Here is a 22,962-nt window from a genome sequence, read left to right as displayed (position 1 = left end):
CCCTAGACAACGAAGATTTAGCTTCTTGAAAACTTTTGGTTTAATTTTATGGATTTTGGGTTGATGATCACAAAAATAATCAAAATATTTCCTATCACATAATGTTTCTTTAGATATCACCTATTTTTATGATTTCTTGTCATATTTTATCTACTTCAAAGTTAATGTTTCTTCAACTTCCTACGTGATGCAACAATCTGAAATTATCTTGGTGTTCAGCTTGAAGTTGTCGCTCCTAATCTCCACATTTTCTTCAGGAAGCAAACCTTGTGTATATATATATATATATATATATATATATATATATATAATATATAATAAAAAATTGTTGTCCAGTGTAATTCAAACCTTGCAACTTGAATGATGACAGGCAGTCGAAACAATCGCATGAATTCTCACACCGAGGGGATGAGGTGTTGTAGAAAATCTGTTTCAATAAAACGTTTGCCAAACTGGTTTCACCATTCGTTCTTGGTGCAATATTTGAAGTCAGGACGTTTAGTGCAAAGGTGACAATGTTGAAGACAGACAGGATCAGGCCCTTTGGCCCACATGTCTGCACCGAACATGATGTCTGAGTTGAACTAAAACTCACTGCTTGCATGTGATTCTGTGCTCCTCTATTCCCATGCACGTTCATGTTGAATCGTCCTATTGCAGTTGCTTCCACCACTTCTCCCAGCAGCTCGTTCTGGCCACTCTGTTTTTTCACAAAAAGAAGAGTTCTGGACATTTCCTTTAAATTTTCCCCCTTAAACGCATACGTTCTCGTCTGCAATATTTTTATGCTCCGAGAAAGATTCTGACTGTCTACCCTATCAATTCCCCTCATGATTTTATAAACTTCTAATAGGTCTCCTCTCTGCCTCTGACGATCCAGAGAAAACAACTCCAGTTTGTCCAGCCTCTCCCCATAGCTCATACTCACTTATCCTCTCTAAACCTCTCTTGTACCCCTTCCAAATCCTCCACATCCTTCCTGTAATCGGGTGAACAGAATTGCACACAATACTCCAAGTGCAACCTAACCTAAGTTTTTTGTAGCTGTAACATGACTTCCTTACTCCTTATAATTAAGAGGACAGGATTTTTTTTTATAAAAACCACTTTATATGCATATTTTATTAAGCTGTAAACAGTGCAGCTTGGCTGAATGCACTTCATGAACAGAAGCCATCTGTAATATCATTTATGTGGTTGGAAACTGGCATTGCAGAAATATGCTGGATAATGTTAAATCAACATTCTCGTATTCCAGCTTTTTGTTTAAGGACTGAACTAAGGCAGTATAAATATGATCCACTCCATTAATTTCTTATCCAAGTTCATCAAGCGAGAAATTGAAGCAGGAGAGATGCAAGTGGCCCCCTCAACTCTTCTTCATTATTCAGTAAGATTGTAGTTGGATCTCGCCTCCTCTCTCCTGCCTGTTTCTGTGCAGATCTAATTTCTACCTCAGCTTCATCTCCGCAGCTGCCTGAGGTCCGCTGCCTACAGCGGAAAGATTACCCTCCCCCTGAATCCTTCGGAGAGAGAAGCAGGTAGGGGTATACTGCAGGCCAGCCAGCATCTGCTGGGAGGTGACGTCCCAAACCCATTCCGTTCATACAGCTGCAGTCCGAAAGGAGTTCTCATTCTCATTTGGCCCATTCTGCCTTTGTGGGCCCACTGGTGGTAAAATCCAGTCCCATTCCCTGCCCCTTTCCACTTTAACTCTTCAGCTTGGTCATTGACCACTTCTTGTCTCCGAAGCATTTTTAATTATTTTTCTTTCCTTTATTTGCAATATGGTGCCAGAGAATGATGACTCTTTGCCTGCCTTTGCATAACCCCCAAAAGAAATATTTTCATTGTCTTTTGGTGCACGTGACAGTAAATAGACATAAATTTAAATCTAATTCTCAATAAGAACATTAATAATAGAAGCAAGATTAGGGTCTTCAGCCCTTTGCCGAGGAAGTGCACCAGGACCTCTACTTCCTTAGGTACCTGAGGACATTTCCTTCCTCTCTGCATCCCTCTAAAACTTCTGCAAGTGCACTATATTGGATAACAATTATTTTTCAAAAGATTTGCTTCCTGAAAAAAAATTAGGATAGACAACTTCAAGCTGAACGCAAATTTCAGATTTGTTGCATCACATAGAAAGTTGGAGAAACATCAAATTAACCTTTATTGAATTCAGCAGGTTTAATCACACAATGACGTTGACGTATTGCGTTAGTTCAACTGACTGAAAAATGTTTTGCTGCTAATTTTCCTTTGTACTCAGCATCTGATGCCTCTCATGTCATTGTCCAACAATAGTCAGCCAGCGTTGATGGATTCCAGTTGCCCTGATCCCGCTTTTCCGTGGCCACAATGACCTGGTGAAACCTTTCACTGTGTTGGTCACTGACTGCGCCGAGATCAGCAGGGAAGACATCGAAGTGTGAATGCAGAAAATGAATTTTCAATGACATGTCGCACTTCATGGTTTTGTACACTTGAAGTGGACTTAAAATAGGACAGGAAATAGATTGTATCTAAAAAAAACTGTACGCGATGGGAACAATTTAAGGTGATTTTTGTGGTCAACAATCCAAAATCCGTAAAATGCACCCAAAAGTTTTCAAGAAGCAAAATCTTCATTGTCCAGTGCTTTTGAATATATCCTATCACTGCATGGGATAGAAACTGCCCTGGTCAAGACCACAAAAAAAGAGTTGTGAATGTAGCTCAAACGGTCACAAGAGCCTCCTCCCTCCCTCCCCTCCATCCATTCCATCTATACTTCTCGGTGCTTTGAAAAAGCAGCAGACATTGGAAAAAAAAAACCCCACCCCCATCCACACACTCTTCACCCTCCTTGTGTCAGGAAGAAGATACGTGAATATGAGATCACACACCACCAGATTCAAGGACGGTTTCTTCCCTGCCATTATCAGGCTCATTCATGTGTGAAAGAAATTGTGCCACCTTTTCTCTGTACAAATGGATCTCTCTCTGTAATTCCTTGCTGTACGCTATATGAGATATCGAGCTTGTAAAACAGACTTTCTCCCTGTACCTTCTTCCATCAGACAGTAACCTTGAACTATGAACTTGTTCCAGCTTCCAATAATCTCTTCTCTCAGCACCACTTTCTTGCACACACCCCACATTGAGTGTTTGTTTAATTTTTTTTTTTTAAAAACCGTCAATCTGTTTGAATATTCTAACAGGCTGAGCCTCCACATATAGAAGATTCACATCAGATATATGAGTGACTTGGGAAATTGGACCAGGGCAGAAGAGCCACATTAAATGGCAAGGGCAGTGGAGAATATTGTAGGACTGAGAGACTTGGGTGGGTACGTACATAGTTCCCAGAAAGTGGGAGTGTGGTAGAGAGGGTATCTGACACTTTTGCCTTCATCGACTGAATACAAGAGTTGGAACCTGATATACAACTGTGCAAGATGCTGGTGAGACAGCACGTGTGCAGTTCTGGTCACCTAGCTGCAGGAAGGATTTATTTAAATTTACTCATACAGATACCGTGCGGTAACAGATCATGTCGGCCCACGATCTGTGCTACCCAATTAACCTACACCCTTGGTACGTTTTAAATCGTGGGAGGAAACCGGAGCCCCCAGGGGAAACCCATGCAGACACGGCGAGAGCGTACAAACTCCTTACAGACAGCGTGGGATTTGAACCCCGGTCCTGATTGCTGGTGGGTGTAACAGCGTTGCGCTAACTGCTAGGCCAACTATGCTGCCCCAACAATGCCATTAGACTGGTAAAGAGGCAGAAAAGATTGGCAAGGGGGCTATTGAGACTAGGGGGCCAGAGTTATCAAGAGAGACTTGACAGCCTGGGACTTTATTCTCTCTACTGTAGAAGGCTGAGGTTTATAAAATAACAAAAGGGGTCTAGATAAAGAATTATTAGTCTTTTTGCCAGGTTAGGGGAAACTAAAGATGAAGGGGGATGCTAGAGTTAGAACGATTCACCACCCTCTGAGTGAAAAAAATTGCTTCTCATATCAGACCTTTGCTGCCAATTTCTTTTGAATCAGGTTCCTCTGCCTTTGCAAGCTGTGCATTCCAAGCACAGCAGTTTGCAGTAAAATAAATTCCTCTCAACCGTTTGCCAATCACCTTAAAACCATCCCCTCTTATTATAAACCAATCTTATGCTGATGGGTTGGGGGACAGGGCCAAGATGGGAGCACAGCACGAGGTTTTCCAGTTTGCGACAACCTGGGTCGGTCAGGTCTGAACAGCCGGTGGCAAAACAGGCTGCCCGTCTGACCCAAAGTGAGGCTGTCTTTGACTTTTAGCCAGGATGCCCTCGGGGGTCAGTCGTCAGAGGGCAACGTGCAAATTCTCCGTGCACTCTGAGAGGCATTTTGGGTTGAGCAGATTTGTTTGCTTTTGTTAAAGCCCAGCTGAGAGGCACTAGGTTCGGACAGATGCTGCTCAAAGGCACATAGTAGGAAAAGATCCATGAAAAGGGCAGGGGTAGGAAGTGGTTGTGGGCTATGTTGGTAACATTTGTAAATGATTAATAAAAGATGATCTCATTGGCCTGCTTCAGAATGTGGACGATTTATTAACTGTTTTGTGATTGAAACAGAAAGGGAACAGGGGTCCTGGCCTGGTTTCTTATGGCATTTGGAAACCTGTGAGTCAAGTTGGACAGTGAGCAAAATCGTCACCTCATAACTCAATTGGTCACGAGTTCAAATCTCACTCTGGAGACATCAATCCAAAAGGCAGGCTGGTCCCCTTGATCCAACACTGAAGGAGTACCGCCTTGCCATTGTAGATGCCTGTCACATGATCTGCGTCAGCTCGTTCATTTCCACCTGGGGACCGCTGGTGGTACGTGGGTTTGTCCTGGATCAGTAGTTCTCAATCTTTTTCTTTCCACTCACTGCCACTTTAAGTATTCCCTAAGCCATCGACGTTCTGTGATGTTAGATCGGAAGGGAAGGTTGAGAATCACTGCTCCAGACCCAATTGTTACTGAAATATTTTGCTTGAGAAAAGTTGTTATTGGTCCATTTCCTTTAGAGTTCTGAAACTCTGTACATGATAAAACAGTGGTTTTCAAAAGTTTTATTTCCACCTTAAGCAATCCTTTACTAATCACAGAGCACCGATGGCATAGGGATTACTTAAAGTGGTTTGTGAGTGGAGAGAAAAAGATTGAGAACTACTGATCCAGGACAAACCCACGTACCACCAGCGGTCCCCAGGTGGAAATGAACGAGCTCAGCATCCAGGAGAGTGCTTGAACTCTTGGCTGAATGATGTATCTTGCACTCAATGTCACCAAAACCAAGGAGCTGATTTTGGGCTTTAGGAGGTGAAAACCAGAGGTGTATGATCCAGTGATCGTTGGGGGATCCGAGGTGAAGAAGTGAGCAAATTTAATTTCTTGGGAATCACGACCTCAGAGGACCTTTCCTGGACCTGACGCACTAACATTATTGTGAAGAAACCACGTCAGTGCCTCTACGTTCTCAGGAGATTAGGTAGAATTGGCATGATATCAAAAATCTTGACAAACTTCTCCAGAAGCACAGTGGATTGGCTGCATCATGGTGTGGTTATGGGGATACCAATACCTCTGAGTAGAAAGACCCGCAAAAGGTAGTCTACACAGCCCAGTACGTCGCAGGTAAAACTCCCCCTCCATTGAGAACATCTACAGGGAATGCTGCCGTCAGAGAGCAGCAGCAATTATCAAGGATCCACACCACCCAGGACATGCTCTGTTCTCGCTGCTGCCATCGGGAAAGAGGTATCGGTGCCACAAGACTCGCATTACCAGGTTCAAGAACAGCTGCCACCTCTCTGTGAGGGAGCTGAATGGACATAATTTTTAAACTGACGTGTGGCCCAATTGGGGGTGAGTGTCTGTGAAGCTGATATTGAATGGGAACAAGAGTATAGGCTGCATCCCACAGGTAGAATGAGAGAGACCAGGTATGGGTGTATTGGAGCACTCAAGTGTATTTCAACATTACATTTAAATTCAAGAAGGCAGTGCTCTCTTGATAATGTGCTGAAGTGTCACGGTGCATTATATGCTTGTAATGTAGGCCTTGATCATACAACTCTTCAAAAAGGGAGCTCCCCCTGAGCTCTGCTTGACACAAACCACATTCAGAAGTTCTCCACTGGAGAAGCTTTTGGCAAATAATTTTATAAATCCTCTTGCCTCATCTGTTTGTGTCTAGGAGATCACAGTCAGATGGACATTTTTAACATTTAAATTTAAAAAGAATTAAATTTAAATTTAGACATACAGCAGGGTAACAGGCCATTTTGGCCCACAAATCCGTGTTGCTAAATTTACACCACATTAACCTACACCCCTGGTACATTTTGGAGTGTGAGAGGAAAATGGAGACCCTGGAGAAAACCCACGCAGACATGGGGAGACAGACAGCATGGGATTTGAAGCCTGGTCCCAATCGCTGGCGCTGTAAAGGCAAGTTGTACAGCACAGAAAAATCCCTTCGGCCCTATTTGTTTTTGCCAACCAGAAACATAGACCCGTATTTTTTTAAACATAGAGCAGTTAATCCAGTATTTGCATTTATTTATTTACATAAATATTTATGAATTATCCATCTTTTGTATTTATTATCTCATTTTAAATTTTAAAGTATACAATTACAGATTTTCATTACGAAGTACCTGTTTGGCTGCAACAAGTAAGAATTTCAGAGAATATGTACTTGGTGCAATGTAAAGATAAAATCCTTATATCCAGCACCTTTGGGGATTGGTAGAACCAGAATTTTCTGGTTGCGTGAGATTGGTGAACTAACAATGAGGCACACCAGTTTTAAACTTCCATATTTTTTTTTTACCTATTTATTTTCCGCGATTTGTTTTTGCCAGTTGCTTGAGGCTGGAGGTTGTTTGAATTCTGGATGACGGGTTTCACTGTATGTGACAATAAGCTCATTATCGTAATTGAATGAACCAACCGTGACCACCTTACAACATTTAAGTTTTATGTATGATCTACCCCAGTGCTTGCTTACTTTAGAATCATAGAGCTACACAGCATGGAAACAGGCCATTTGGCCCAATTTATCCATGCTAGCAAAGTGCCAACCTGAGCTAGTGCCATTTGGCTCATATTTTGCTAAACCATCCCTATTCAAATGCCGTTTTTTTAAAAAAACACAATTGTACCCGCCTCTACCACTGACAGCTCATTTCTTATCCCCACCACCCTCTGCATGAGAAACCTTCTCCTCAGATCCACTTTAAACATTTCCCCTCTCTCCTGGAGCCAACGTAATCTATTTTAGACTCCCTTACCCTGGGAAATAAACTGTGACTTTCCACCTTAGCCATCCCCGTTTTCTTTACCTTTAATTCATGATGCCTTTGGATCAAGAGACGAAGTGCAATTAACTGAAGAGAGTGCGATGTGTAATTAGTTCTAATTTTTTAAAATTTAGACACACAGCATGGTAACAGCCCCTTCCAGCCCATGAGCCTGTGCTGCCCCATTATCCTACAAACCCCATATGTGGGTGGGAAGGGAAGGTTGAGAATCACTGCTCTAGACCCAATTTTTACTGACACATTTTGCTTGAGAAAGATGGCCATTGGCCCATTTCCTTTGGAGTTCTGAAACTGTTCACATAACGAGTCAATTAGGGACAATTAAAACAGTGGTTTTCAAACTTTTTCTTTCCACCCACATTCACCTTAAGCAATCCCTTACTAATCACAGAGCACCGATGGCTGAAGGAATACTTAAAGTGGTCTGTGAGTTGAAAGAGGAAGGTTGAGAACCACTGCTCTACACCATAACTTTGCACTCGCCCAGAAGTGGAAACATCTTCTCAACATCTACTCTATTTAAATCCATTCACAAGGACCCCTATTATGATATCCTGCAATCGAAAGACTGCAATGGAAAATGTGTGCTCGAGTCTGATCCCACTTTCAGCTCTTGCTAAGCAGCTCGTTGAAGAACAGTTTTGTTCCAATTGGTATTATGCTCTTAAACATCCCTGTATTAACCATAACCAGGTCCACCAATGATCTGTCTCTGCTATCGAAACAGCACATTTCTTTGTGGATATTTATCTAAACATTTATACTTGTGATCTTTTTCTCCGCATAGAACAATGAACACAAATTAATTGAGGTTCTATGTTGATGTATCTGCAGCAAGAATTTATTACAGCTGTAGGTATCAATAAACTCTCACTTGACGCGTTTCTGTATGCATGGATCATCCATGCAAAGGTCAAATTGGAGGTCAGTACGGAGGGTGATTGGAACTGCTGAGAAGTCTCCCTTCCCTCTATCGATGGTTTCTACAGGGAGCAGTAGGGCAAAGAATCGTAGCCTGAACACGCCTGATATTGTCTGATCTTGGAAACTAAGCAGGCTCAGGCCTTGTCAGTACTTGGGAAGGAGACTGCCTAAGGACACCAGGTGCTGTAGGTCTCTGTGAGGGGCGCTGGACAATGCAGTGACTCTGTCTGCTTTACAATGGACAAAAGTTAAAGAATATGATGCATGTTGCATTCTAAATGTGGTATCACATGACAATAATGATAATAATGATAAATAATCTTTATCAACCAGCCGCGGTAGCTTTGAGATACTACCTTCAAGGAAGAGGTACAAGAGCATAAAGACGAGGATGGGGAAACAGCTTCTTCCCACAGGTGGTGAGACTTGAACAACCCTAGAAACCTGCAAATTATTGCACCTAATGTTTCAGGGAGTGGATAGTGTTTCACGGTAATTCAGAAGCACAGTTCACAGATAAAGCATATTAAAATAGTCAGACCTTAAAGATGGGCCACGTGACGGATAAGAGGTGACTTCATAGTTAGCAAAGGAGGAAAGGTGACTTTATTGAGGTATAGAAGGTGATGGTGGACGGTCAGCGCCTTTCTGCTGGGGTGACGAGAACAAGTTCCTATACCAGAGGATATTTGTTTAAGGTGAGTGCAAGAAAGTTCAGGGGAAATCCCACAGTTAAGTTTTTTTTACACACAAGAGTTGTGGGTGCCTGAAATGAATTGTCATGAGTGGTGGTGGAGGCTGGTACAATAAGGACTTTTAAAAGACTCTTTTGGATGGATGTAAGAATTTAAATTTAAAATTTTTTAAAAATTTAGACCTACAGCGCAGTTCCGGACTGTTTTGGCCCACAAGTCTGTGCCGCCCAATTTAGTTACAATTAATTTAATTTATTAATTTCCAGTCCCGATCACTGGGGCAGTAAAGGCATTGCATTAATTGCTATGCCAAACGAGCCATCCCAAAATTTAAACATACTGCACTGTAACAGGCTCTTTCGGCCCACTAGCCCTGTGCCACCCAATTACACCCAATTGATCTACAATGTTTTGAAAAATAGAGGGTTATGGGTGAGAGGTACAGATGGGTTTGATTGTTGTGGAGTTGGCTTACCTTGTTCAGCACCACAGTGTGGGCCAAAGGCCCTATACTGTGCTATAATTTTCTCTTGTTTAGAATGGTGGCGATAAATGTAAGAACAAAAGCCTTTTAGACCAGGTGACAATCTCCCCAGCCAGCCATAAGGAAATAAGTTCAGGTGAGTGATCCCCGTTTTATGCACCCACAAATTATTCATAATGTAATATTTACCAAATTTTCCCACATTCACTGCAAACAAAAATTATTCAGAAATGAAATGCCAGCAAAGTCCTATCTTTGGAATCGTGACTCATGACATTTAAGTCTAGGAATGGACTAAATTAATTATGACACATTCAAACTGAATCTGTTGTTTAAAGGCCTATAAAAAATGACCAAAATGTCTAATTCTGAATCTTTGATCAGTGCTGTAATAAGAGGAATGCAGTTCTAGTTCAAGAATAACAGTGAGGTAAGGCATGAATGTGAGTCTGTATCACCCCAAATACACCAATTAACCAACAAACCCTGTACGTTTTTGGAATGTGGGAGGAGGCCACAGCGCCTGGTGAAAACCCACACAGACACTGGGTGAATGGACAAACTCCTTACAGACAGCATCTGATTTGAACCCTGGTTGCTGGCTTTGTAGTAGTGCCAACTGTGCCACGTCCATTTTAGACATACAGCACAGTAACAGGCTTTTTTGGCCTACGTGCCTGTGCCGCCCAATTACTCCCAATAACCTACAACCCCTGGTACGTTTTGAATGGTGGGAGAAACCAGAGCACCCGGGGAAAATCCACGCAGACGTGGGGAGAACGTACAAACTCCTTACAGACAGCACGGGATTCGAACCTCAGTCCTGCTTGGTGGCGCTGTATCATCTGCTAACTCTGCTGCCTTTCTTTCAATTAAGCCCCCCAACCCACATTCTACCAATCAATCTACACATGAGGGACAATTTAGGGTGGCCAATTAATTGGCCAACCTGGATATCTTTAGAATGTGGGGAGGGGGGAAAACCTGATTACCTGAAGGAGAAGTATGTGGGTCAGAGGGAGCACGTGCAAGCTCCACGGAGACTGGTCAGTGTTGAAACTAGGTCTCTGGTGCTGTGAGGCGACTGCTTCTCACTATGTGAACGGACTTATTATAGACTTTATCTAATGCTTTAAGCCACGGTTAAAGGGGCGATGGTGGAGGCTGAAACATTAGGGGCATTTAAGAGACTCTGAGACAGGCACATGGATGAAAGAACAATGGAGGGTTACGAGGTAAGAAGGGTTTAATGTTTTTTGGTGTGAACATATAGGTCAGGACAACATCAAGGGCCAAGGGCCCTGACTGTGCTGTAGAGGCATGAGAAAGGACTAGGTTAGCTCCACGAAGAAGGAACTGAATGACAGCTCATTGCAGCATCTGAGCTCTTTCAATGTGTGCATATATTGTACTGAGAGGTTTAAATCTTGGCAGTATGTTCCTCTGTTCCCTTCCATTTTCTCAGTCTTTGGACGGAACCCATGGAAATGAATTGGGGAAAAAAAAGAGATGACCTCATTTTTGGCAGCTCCCAAGCCTCATATTTTCTGCGACTCCACCAGCCAGCACCTCACCTATTGGATTAGACATTCAATTAAAAACAAGCACAGTGTATTTTATATCTTGGGCAAGAAATGGACATTGATATCCAGGGGAGAGCTGCAGCCAAGAGTGAGCATAAAGAACGCTGGGAATAAAACAGTGCAGCCTCTCTGCAATCGCCCCTGTGGGGCGATCCAGCATCTGAGATATTATTGCAGGTGGGGCTGATGGACGCCAGTTTCTGAGCTTTGTACCAGATGTGGGGAAGCAGCACAGCTGGATCCCGGGATGTGTTTTTCAGCTACTCTATTTCAAGGAAGAATTAGGAAGGTCAACAATGATTGGCATCTTTGCCCAGGAGCAGGGAAAAACAAAGGCTGGGATCGGGGAACTGGCCTGTGGCTGAGTGCATTTGCAAAGGATTTGTAGGCAAAGAGTTCATGCAGTGGATGTGGGACAAAATGGTCATGTGGTGATGGTCTGCTGCAAATCGTAAGGCTGCAGATGATAGAAATCTGAAATTAAAACAGAAAATTCTGTAAACACTTGGCAGGTCAGGCAGCATCTGTGGAAGAAGCAACAGATAACATTTTGGATCTGGGACCAATCTGATGAAGGGTCCCAGAACAGGAAGGTTTTCCCTGCTCTTCCAGAATGCTCCATTCCTGAACAAAAGTTTTAGACTCGTTATCCTCTTAAGGTTCTTGTGCTCCCTGGACCACGAGACCCTGCAGAGGATAGTGAAGTCAGCGGAAAAGATCACTGGGGGATTTCTTCCTACCATGACGGACATCTACAACACTTGATGCAGGTCAAAGGTAACAAACATTGTGAAGGACTCCATACACCCCTCACATAAACCGTTCTCCCTTCTGCCATCTGGGAGAAAGTACCGTAGCACACGGATCATTACATCCAGATTTTGGCAACAGTTCATTTCTCCCAAGACATCAGGCTCCTGAATTCCCAGACATTGTGGATAGCATACTGTGGATGTTTACTGTACACATCTTAATATTTTAATGTGTTTAACTTCTATTTATGTAAATATGCTCCATGGTCCTGGACAAACATTATCTAGTCTTTACCGTCCAAGCATGGTATGAACGATAAATAAATGTGACTTGTTAGATTCCTTTTATTGTTAGGTAATAATACATAAAAATGTAAAATACATGATATACTAACTTCTTTGTGTTGTAAGTCAATCAAAGAGTCGTCATGAGCATTGCCTGGAGCCCCTAACAATAGGAGAAAGAGAAGCAAAAGGGAGTCCCTTCAGAGACACTGAGCGTCCATGATTTCACCTCTACTCCTGTAGCGTCTGCACTGACCACTGAGCTCCAGATCCAAATCTCCAATACAATCAGGAAGTCTTCAGCGCCCGAGGCCCTTCTGGACGTCAGAATCCTCTTGTGTTTCTCAACGGAATAAAAGTTGTTGCATTGTTTGGGAAACTGGTGTTTATAATTCCAGAGACCATCAATCTGAAACCATTGAGTTTGAATCCCACCCACATTGCTAATTTATGTCCAGGATCTGGGCATTGCTCACAAGACCACGATTCATTTTTCATTAAGTTGGGCAGCACGGTTGACGCAACGATGAGCGCAACGTCTTTACAGCACCGGCAATCGGGAATGGACTTGGGTTTGAATCCCGTGCTGTCAATAAGGAGTTTGTACGTTCTCCCCGTATCTGTGTGGGTTTCCTCCAGGTTTCCTCCCACCCTTCCAAAACGTAGGTCAATGGGGAGTAAATTGGGTCGCATGGACCTGGCCTGTTTAAATTTAAAATAAATCAAAATAAAAAAATAAATTTAAATTTGCCTTTGTGAAGCTGGTGGGAAATTACCACGTTTAACCACTGCAGTCCTTCTTTTGAAGGCACTCGTCCTGCTTTTTTTTCTACAATGTCACGATAGAGCACGGTATCCGGCCCCTCTGGCCCATGAGCCCCCGCCGTCCAAATGCTCCCGTTCGACCAATTAGCCTACAACCCCCTTTGAAATGTGGCGGGAAATTGGAGCATTCGGAGGAAACCCACTCAGGCACCGAAAGAACGTACAAACTCCTTACAGACAGTGGTGGGCTCTGACCTGGGTCGTTGGTGATGCGCCCTCTAATTTTAGACTCCTCTGCGGAAAACCCTGTGACTTTCAATAGGGCTTGAACCCCCAGTAGATCACAAATAGGTCTTGATCCCACGACCTTGTAAAGAAGGGAGGAGAGGACCACTACTGAGGCACTGATTCACTTCCTAAAACCAAAAGTATACAGAAGGTGCAGTTCTAGATGAGAAGTAGAAAACAATGGATATGCTCCCCTGTTTGGAGGGAGATCATGGTGACCTGAAACTTTAGGTCTGTGCGATTGTCAGGAATCTTGGGGGGGTGGGGGGGGGAGATGTGATCCTTTATCCCACCAGATGCTGACTTCTGCCAGCAGTTTGCATTTCACACTGGATCTCAGCACCATGTCACCACATGAACTCCTTTGACCAAATTCAGAACAAAAGCCTCAGGCACTGGAAATCTGAGATAAAAGCAGAAAATGTCGGGGACGTAAGAGATTGCAGATGCTGGAATCTGGAGAAACAACACCAACTGTTGGAGAAGCTCATGGGGTCAAGTGGCGTGAACTTCAGGAGGGGAAAATCAAGAGAATACGAATCAGTCCTCATTGAGGGGTCAGCAATGGAAAGGGTTAACAACTTCAAATTCCTGGGTGTCTACGTTTTTGAGGATCTATCCTAGGGCCTCCATGTCATGAAGAAGGTGGCTATACTTCATGAGGAGTTTGAGAAGATTTGGTACGTCACCAAAGACTCTTGCAAATTTCTACGGATGTACCGTGGAGAGAATTCTGATTGCATCACTACTGTCTGGTACAGAGGTGCCAATGCACAGGACAGGAAAAAACTACAGTGATTTGTGAACTTGGTCATTTGCACCCGTCTTCACTCCATCGAGGACATCTGCAAGAGGCTGCGTCTTAACAAAGCTGCCTCTATCGTCAAGGACCCCCACTGCCAAGGGCATCCCCTCTTCTCACTGTTACCATCAGGAAGGAGGTGCAGGAGCCTGGACGAATACCCAGCGGCACAAAAACAGCTTCTTCCCCTCTGCTACCAGATTTCGGGATGGACAATGAACCCCAGACACGACCTCCCTTTCTGTTTTGCACCGGTTTATTTCAACATGTAACCTATCGCAAATTTTGACCCGTGACGCTGCTGCAAAGCAACATATTTTGTGATGTGTTCGTGACAATAAATTCTGATGCATCTGTGGAGGCAGAAGGGAAATTCTGGAGCCCCTTCAGAAGGAGAAAGTTTTAACGTTTCAGGTTGAAGACCCTTCGTTTGTGCCAGCATTATCTTCCTTTGCTTGTTATGTTTGGTGAGATTGGTGGAGCTTCTGAGGGAATAGGTGTGTGTTTTGAACAAGGTTTCTTTTGGTCATTGGCTGACCTTCTCTGTATTGTTCCAGTTTTGGTACGTGTGCCACCGAAGCGAGTACTTTCGGTCATTGCTGAAGAGATCTTCTGCTCAGTAGTTCGCACACACTGCTTATCCTCGTCCTGCTTCCGCTCATTAGATGCCAGTTAACCTGTCAGCTTAGTTAGTAACAGCCAGGACATTGACTTTATATCCAGGCCACACAACAGAAGTTTGGAAGAGGTGCGCGAGGGACAGCCACACAAATGTAAGCGCACAACACAACTGATCATCTCTGAAGTAAATAGTCCCAGATGGAACTTGGGCCGCAGAGATGGGAATGGGAGCCAGATGTCGGGAACAGGAGCTTCTGAAGCAGCTGACTTCAACCTCAGCTGAACCACTGACTTTTGCAAAACAACTTGGAGCTAAACAACAGATTGCTGGAGGACCTCAGCAAGTCAAGCAGCATGTGCAGAGGCCTGCCTCATCACCCCTCTTCTTGCCTGCACAGACACTGCTTACCCTGCTGAGCTTCTCCAGCAGTTTGGATCTTGGCCCCAAGTTCCTCCAGCTGTAGTCTCTTCTATCCCTGCTTTGCATTTGTGTAGCCCCTTTGACATGGCTGCATCTCAAATTTTCCTTGCGGGGTGGGGGGTGGATTAAGAAGTAAACTCGGCTGAGACAGGGAAATCAGGGAGGGAAATCCATGTCAGGGTGGGGGGAATTGGGGTGGACTTGGTGAATAACTGCAGTGCATTTTGCAGCGGGCACAGATAGCAGACCTGGTGTTCCGGCAGTGAAGGGAATGAATGGTGGGGTAGTGAATGGGGGCTCTAACCTTGCAAGCAGTGAGGCTGAGGTCTCTAGAACAGCCATTCGCAATCTTTTTTTGGCTATAGCCCTCATGAGGTCTCTGCTCAACATTTATGGGATCCCTTCCCTGTGAAGCTGTCATGTTTTTGTTTCTTCTGTACTTCTCTCGACTGCATAAAAATGTTTTTTGTTACGAGGTGAAAAGAAAACAAGGCCTTTACTTAAATGTGCTGCAGCTCCCGGCCATGGAGGAGGGTGCTCCAGAGAGTTATCCAGAGAGACAGAGATCATTCCATCACACACCTGATTTGTGCCTTGTGCAGAGTGGAAATATTTCAGGAAATCACATGGCATAGAATACTGAGCCTCTAAGTGCCCTTGTCACCGACGGCATTAAGTCGAGGTCACCTGATTGTACAAGTACAACCTGACGAAAGAGCGTTCTCCAGTCCTCAATGCAAAACATGCAGACACACAACCAAACATAACTCACATACAGACAATACATGTGCAAGACAAGTATCCATCTAAATAAATATTGTTTTGTACCAATGAGAGTCTCGGAGGGTCAGTGCGAGCAGTTCCTTTGGTCGTTCAGCGTTCTCACTGCGAAGAAGCTGTTCCTCAGCCTGGTAGTGCTGGCTCAGATCCTCCTGGATCTCTTCCCTGACGGGAACAGCTGAAAGATGGGGTGGAAGGGGTCCTCCATGATTTTGCGCCCCCTCTTCAGACGACGATCCCAGTAGATCACAACGATGGTGGGGGGGTGGGGGGGGATGGAAGCTCTAATGATCCTTTCTGCTGCTCTTATTGTCCTGTGGATTGATCTCCAGTTCATTTCTCTGCAGTGACTGTACCATACTGCAATGCAGCTGGCCACGACGCTCAAGAGAGAGAGAGAGAGCTCCTGTAGACGGTTGACATAAATGTGGCCGTAGCCTTGCCTGCTTCAGTCTTCTCAGGAAGTGTGCCTTCCTGACGAGTGAGAAAATGTTCAGTGTCCAGGATAGGACAATAGTTAAGAGAACTCCAAGGAGCTAGGTGCTCCCCACTATCTCCATACAGTTGTAGGGAAGGTGGTAATTCATGGTTCTCCTGAGGTCCACGATCATCTCCTTTGTCTTTAGTTATGTTATTGCCACAGTCCAGTTCCATTTTCAATGCAGTTTGTGGGATCTCATTGTGCACAGAAATGATGGTGATGGGAATTTAATTTAGAGATACAGCACAGTAACAGGGGCTTCTGGCCCACAAGCCCGCCCTACCCGAATGCTCCCATGTGACCCTTTAAAACTACAAACCCTGTACGCATTGGAGGGTGGGAGGAAACTGATGCACCCAGAGGAAACCCACATGATCACGAGGAGAAGGTACAAATTCCTTACAAATGGCAACGGATTCAGACCCGGGCCACTGGCGCTGTAATTGCTTTGCACTAACCGTTTATTGTCATGTACAATACATAGACTCGTTGTATTCCTGCACCCTCCCCTTAATGCAGAGATAGCTCTGACAGCAGAGAAGGACTGCAGGCACTGTTGGAAGACCCATTTATTCACTAGGATCACTGTGAATATTTGTTATCTATCTAGCTAAGTATTTATGGTCTCTTTTAATTTAAATTAATTCTGTTCCAGCCTGTTTGGCTGCGGCAAGTAAGAATTTCAGTGAACCTGTACTTTGTGCAATGTGTATGATTATTACCCATGATGTGAAATGCTTGCTCACTGCAGCTATGCCTTTGGGTAAATACACTAATGAACAATAAGTATCAATTAGAATGTGGCATAGGAGACAAGAGATATTAAATATAAAAGGATGGATAAGTACACTTCACAGCTGCAAACAGAAATATGCTGTCTCTCTCTTTCTGCTAGCATATCAGTTACAAGGCTGTTAAAATAATGCATGAGGTTGTCCATAGAGTATTGCTGAGATACAAGGAGGACTTGCGATGCCATACATTTTACTGGATCTTCTTCAGCTACTTATTGCTAAGTTATCTCAGGGAATCAGGTTCACCATCATTGGTAGGAGTTAGTTGATGGTACATAATGACTTCTCTTTGAGCTCTTTGAGGGTTAATTGTAAATTCTGGCCTGGAATAAAAGCTGAACTATAATGGACTTCTCTTGTAGACAAACTGTCCAATTCTGGACGCCTTCATCCCACTCTCTTGAAGTGACAAAATTTGAGGACAATGCCAAATCCTCCGATTCATGAACCAGATAATTATTGACTGAAATGGGGAATTTATTAATTCACTGTTTCATGTTCTACATTGATAACTTAGTGTGATTCAGTGTTCATAGGCTAATGGAGCAACTATTGGGTAAATAAGGTCTAAAATCCTTGCAGCCTAGCTTTGTGCACTTCACTCTGTTCATGGGTTGACATTAGAATGTTAATGTGGAAGAGTTGTTCATATTGACCTCAGTGTCAGAGGCAAGGAGTGGATGTTAATGGCCCTGCTCTGGTGACTGGGAGGATGAGATCTCATCTGGAGGGGAAGCTCGTACTTTCTGGACGAGACTTTGAATTGTTTATCAGGTAGATCACTTTCTTGGGGAGGTGGGGAAAGGAGTTATTTTCCCCCTATGTCCTGGTTAACAATTATCTCTCCATCAAAATCAGAATTTATTGTCTTGAACATGTGTCACAATGCTTGTTGTTTTGCAACAGCATTATGGTCCATACAGGTGAAAAAAATGGCTATAAATTACATTTCTGTAAATACGATATTTAAAAAAAGGTGCAAAAAGAAGAAAAAATGTGAGATAGTGTCTGTGTTCAGCTATCTGATGGAGGAGGGGAAGAAGCTGCTTTTGTAATGTTGGGTGTTCTTCGTCAGGCTCCAGTACCACCACCTTGATGGTGGGTAGCAGTGAAAAGAGGGCATGGCCTGGGGAGTGATGGTCCTTGAGGATAAAGGCTGCTTTCTTGAGACAGTGCCTCTTGGAGATGTCCTTAATGGAGTGAAGGCCAATGCTCACGATGGCTTTGGCCAAATTTACACCCCTCTGTCGCCTTTTCCCATCCTGTCTATTAGTAACTCCATGCACAATGCCTTTACAGCGCCCAACAATCAGGACCAGGGTTTGAATCCCATGCTGTCTGTAAGGAGTTTATTCATTCTCCCCGTGTCTGCATTAGTTTTTCCTGTGGGCTTCAATTTCCTCCCACCATTTGAAATCTTTATTAATTGGGTTTAAATTGAGCGACAGGATTTGTGGACTGAAATGGCCTGTTACCGTGCTGTATGTCTACTTTTAAATTTAATTTTAAATTGTCTTTCTCCTACTGCCGGGCAATGCTCATAGTGACCCTTTGCCTTACAGCAGACAAAAGTTGAAGTCTGTATTTTACATTTTTAATGTATCATTATGTAACAATAAAAGGAACCTTTGAACCATCTAGGTTGAAAAACAGAGAACTGGAAAGGGAGAGTAGACCAGATAGCAACATGGACATCTTTCTTGTATCCAAGAAGTGTGGCTGTCTCTCGTAATATAGGAAACATTTCAAAAGCAGCTCTTTTGTAACTCAACAAACAATCTGCTTTATTGATGGCCACATGATGGAGAATATCTATCAAATGCATGCATCAGAGTTTTAATTTGATTTGGACATAATGTTCAATACAGATACGTGGGCTGAAGGGTCTATTCCTGTGCTGGACTGTTCTATGTTCTATGATATCAACTGGGAAACTAACATTGACCAGGACACAGAAAATTGGCAAAAGGCAGTTGACATGAAACACTAATCCCTTGTTTTTCCATAGTTTAACTTGACAAGTGTATCTAGCTTTTATTACTAGTACAAGTTGAAGTTGTGCCATTGGATCTTATCCCCAAAGGACAGAGTAACAGTGCATCTCTTCAGTAACGGAACTTTCACTCCTGACCTTCTCATGGTGAGACATGCCACTCTCCATCCCCCCAATCCACATCGATGCAGTTGACATGTCTGTGATTAAAAACATTTATTCATTTTCTATCCATCCCATGTCCACTGGACATCCTTGCTGTTTAACCAAACTTAGCAAGGTGAAATAAAGAAGAACTCTCCCCTGGAGCTGTCTTCAATGGTTGCATGGGAGATGGATTAGTTCCTGAAAACTATTTCACGCTTCACTGACAGAACAAGTTCAGGCAAAGTTTCTTCAGTGTTTATCCTGAGATCCTTGACTTTGAAATAAGTGGTTAGTTTGTCTGCACATGGTTGAAGGAGAACTTATCATCGTGTCATCTTAGATCATTGCATTTCTTCGATAAGCATCCATAGTTAATAGCAACAAAGTAGACAGTAGGTTTCACCACAAATCATATCAACTCCCGTCCTGAAACAGCACACAACTCACATTTGGGTTTAGACGTACAGCTCAGTAACAGACCATTTCGACCCGCAAATCTGTGCCACCCAATTAACCTACTCCCTGTGGGAGGTAACCAGACCCACAGGGAAAATGCACACAGACATGGGGAGAACGTTCCAATTCTTTACAGATGGTGCAGGATTCGAGCCCCGATCCTGATCGCTGGCGCTGTAACAGCATCGCTACAATAACCATGCCACAATTAGCATTTGAACGTTTCTGACCTTGAGAAGTTTGAACACTGAAGTCCAGCCATTGTCCTCTCACCCAGAGAGCTGAGGCAATGTCTTTGACAGGTTGTTGACCCATCAGTTATCCATTTCCTGTTCATCTGCCCTGGCCCCCTCTGTTCCCAGAGACAACAAACACAGGATACCCCTTGTCCTCACCTACCACCCCACCAGCCTCTGCATCCTAAACATTATCCTCTGGAATTTCCAACACTTACAACAGGATCCTACCACCAGACACATCTTCCCCTCTCTGCCTTCCATAGGGAATGCTCCCTCCGTGACTCCCTCGTGCACTCATCCCTTCTCTACATCGGGGAGACTGGACGCAGACTGGGAGATCGCTTCACCGAGCACCTTCACTCCGTTTGATACAGACCAGTGACAGAGACCTCCCAGTAGCCAACCATTTCAGTTCTGTGCCACACTCCCACAACCTCATGTTCTATCCCACCCAGACCACCTGCAAATTGGAGGAACATCACCTGATTTTCTGTCTGGGCTCTCTCCAACCAGATGGCATTATCATTGACTTTTCCAGTTTCTGCCAACCTGCTCATCTCTTTCCCCCACCCCCCCACCTTCCCTTCCTGCTCTCCTCCCTCCCTTTCCCTCTCTATTTACCAAGACATCCCTCCTCCCCCTTGCTTGCTGCCATGCCCTCCCTCCCTTCTCCACCTATTACCTCCTGCCTTTGCGACGTCTGTCAGCATTCTCCCATACCTTGATGAAGGGCTCAAGACTGAAACGTCAGTTCTGTATCTTTACCTTTGCTACATTCAGGACACCGTTTGATCTGCTGAGTTTCTCCCGCGCTGTGTTTTTACTATAGGAATGCAAGTCTGTAACTTGTATCTGACCCGACAGCAGAGCTCGGGGTAAGAATTAACATCACCAACCTTGGCTGATTTCTCCACCTCCCTCACGCAATCCCCTAATTCACCACAACCGTTCCCTCCATGCCTGACCCAGTCTCTCAGCATGGGTTGTTTTGGCGGGCGAGGGGGAATTCATCTTGATCTTGGATATATTATTTCCAGAAACACTGGAAAAGCCTGTTGAGTGTCCATGATGATTTCACACAGGGAGTAATTTTAAGCTGGTTATCTCAGAGGGATTCCCACAGGATTGGACGCAATGTTGGTTTTATTTCCAACGGAAAACATTCCGCATGGCTCCTGAGAAAATACTTAGTTGGCTTGATAAAGAGTCAGCTTTCCATCGAACATCATCAGCTTCTGGATTAAAATTGACCGCTATGTGCAAACATAAACTTCTGTCCCTAAAATGTAAACAAAGGCTTGGCTTTCTGTTAATGGAATTTGTACCAATTTTATCTGCTCTCTGTTCTATTCTAGGGATCTTTCATACAATGGCATTGTTTCACTCGATGAAAACTTTTTGGACAATTTGACTTCCCTGGAGAAATTGTAAGTGAACTGTTCATTTGTGGATTTTACGTTTGTTTTTTTTTAAGGAAGGTTTTTTCATATTTAATATTGATCACCGGATGGTTTGAATTCCTCACATTCCTTGAACTGACAACAAGGCTTTTGTGGCCTTCAATTAAAACTGGGTCCTTCCGCAAATTCAAATCAGATTGAGTCCCTTTCCACACGATGAAAGAAACTATCTGGGTCACCTGTACCAACTAAAATGAGCTTTCCACATGTTCCCTTTAGATTCCTGTCTATCCAGTGGATCCAATGGCTTTCATTCTGCATCTTGATGAAGGGCTTTGACCTGAAACATTCCTCCTACTGATGCTGTTCGATCTGCTGAGTTCCTCCAGCTTTGTTGCTATTGCTCCAGATTCCAGTACCTGAAGTCTTTTCTGTCTCCTTCACTCTGCTCTTTGTAAACCTCAACGTGGCAATCTATTTCCTGAGGCAAGTCAAGGTCCAATTCACTCATTCACTAGTTCTCTCTCCACAAATAACCCCTGGCCTTCTTAGTGTTGCCATCATTTTCTGTTTTGTTTTTATTTAAAATTTCTAACATCTGCAGATTTAAAACAAAATCATCTACAGCCTCATTGGTATTGACTTAATGTGCCCCTAGGATCCTGTCCTTTAAGCTTAAAATTCTCCTTTCTTAAATACAAACCACCTCAAGTGCTCTGGCCCCTCCCTATCCTTATCACTTGTCAGCTTGGAGCCCTCCATGAACTCTATATTCCATCAAGTTTGCGCGCACGCTCAAACTCTCTCTTTCTCACATCCCTCTCACCCACCTTTCTCTCTCTCTCTCTCATATATGCACACCTCTCCCTCCCTCTCTCTCACACATACATCCACACCTCTCCCTCCCTGTCTCTCGCTCTCTCACACATGCACACCTCTCCCTCCCTCTCTCTCACACATACATCCACACCTCTCCCTCCCTGTCTCTTGCTCTCTCACACATGCACTCCTCTCCCTCCCTGTCTCTCGCTCTCTCACACATGCTCACCTCTCCCTCCCTGTTTCTCGCTCTCTCACACATGCACACCTCTCCCTCTCTCTCTCACTCTCTCACACATGCACACCTCTCCCTCTCTCTCTCGCTCTCTCACACATGCACACCTCTCCCTCTCTCTCTCTCTCTCACTCACATACATGCAGTCCTCTCCTTCCCTGTCTCTCACTTTCTCTCTCTCTCTCTCACACACACATGCACACCTCTCCCTCCCTGCCCCTCTTTCTTTTTCTCTCCCTCTCCTTCCTTCCTTCCAGTAGATTTTTGCTGTAGTTGGCTCCACTTTTCAGCATCAGGTTTATTATCATGAACGTGTGTCACATTACAGGTACAAAAATTGCTGTAAATTACATTTCTGTAAATACATTGTTTAAAAAAAAAAAATAAATTAGTGCAACAGAAGAGGGCAAAAAAAAATTGAGGTTCTTTTCCACTCAAGAATTTGAAGTCTTTACCCCCTCCTTGATGATTACTAAAGGCTTATCACGATCTCCTTGCACGTGTACACTAAGACCACAGGCCAGCCCCATGTTTGAGTGCTTTGACTTCTGTGAGATTCAGTGAAGCAGTGCGACAGGCAGGGAGATTGTCGTGCTTGTGGATGGTTTGGTTGAGAAATAAGAAACTATTCATCTCAAATTGATCCCTCGTGTCC

General features: G+C 43.9%; 1 protein-coding gene across 2 annotated transcripts in view; it reads left to right on the top strand.

Annotated features, from left to right (window-relative positions):
• The window catches only part of pkd1a (polycystic kidney disease 1a), a 196,815-nt gene that overhangs the window by 42,817 nt on the left and 131,036 nt on the right, over positions 1–22,962 (top strand). For both annotated transcript variants that reach the window (XM_069906488.1, XM_069906486.1), the window contains exon 2: positions 21,209–21,280. In XM_069906488.1, coding sequence (XP_069762589.1) covers positions 21,209–21,280 — 72 coding nt within the window. The remainder of the gene's footprint in view (positions 1–21,208; positions 21,281–22,962) is intronic.

Source organism: Narcine bancroftii, chromosome 12 (genome assembly GCF_036971445.1).
Source record: "Narcine bancroftii isolate sNarBan1 chromosome 12, sNarBan1.hap1, whole genome shotgun sequence".
Taxonomy (NCBI): Eukaryota; Metazoa; Chordata; class Chondrichthyes; order Torpediniformes; family Narcinidae; genus Narcine; species Narcine bancroftii.
The sequence above is the reverse complement of the archived record's forward strand: the minus strand, read 5'-3'. Positions and strand labels throughout refer to the sequence as shown.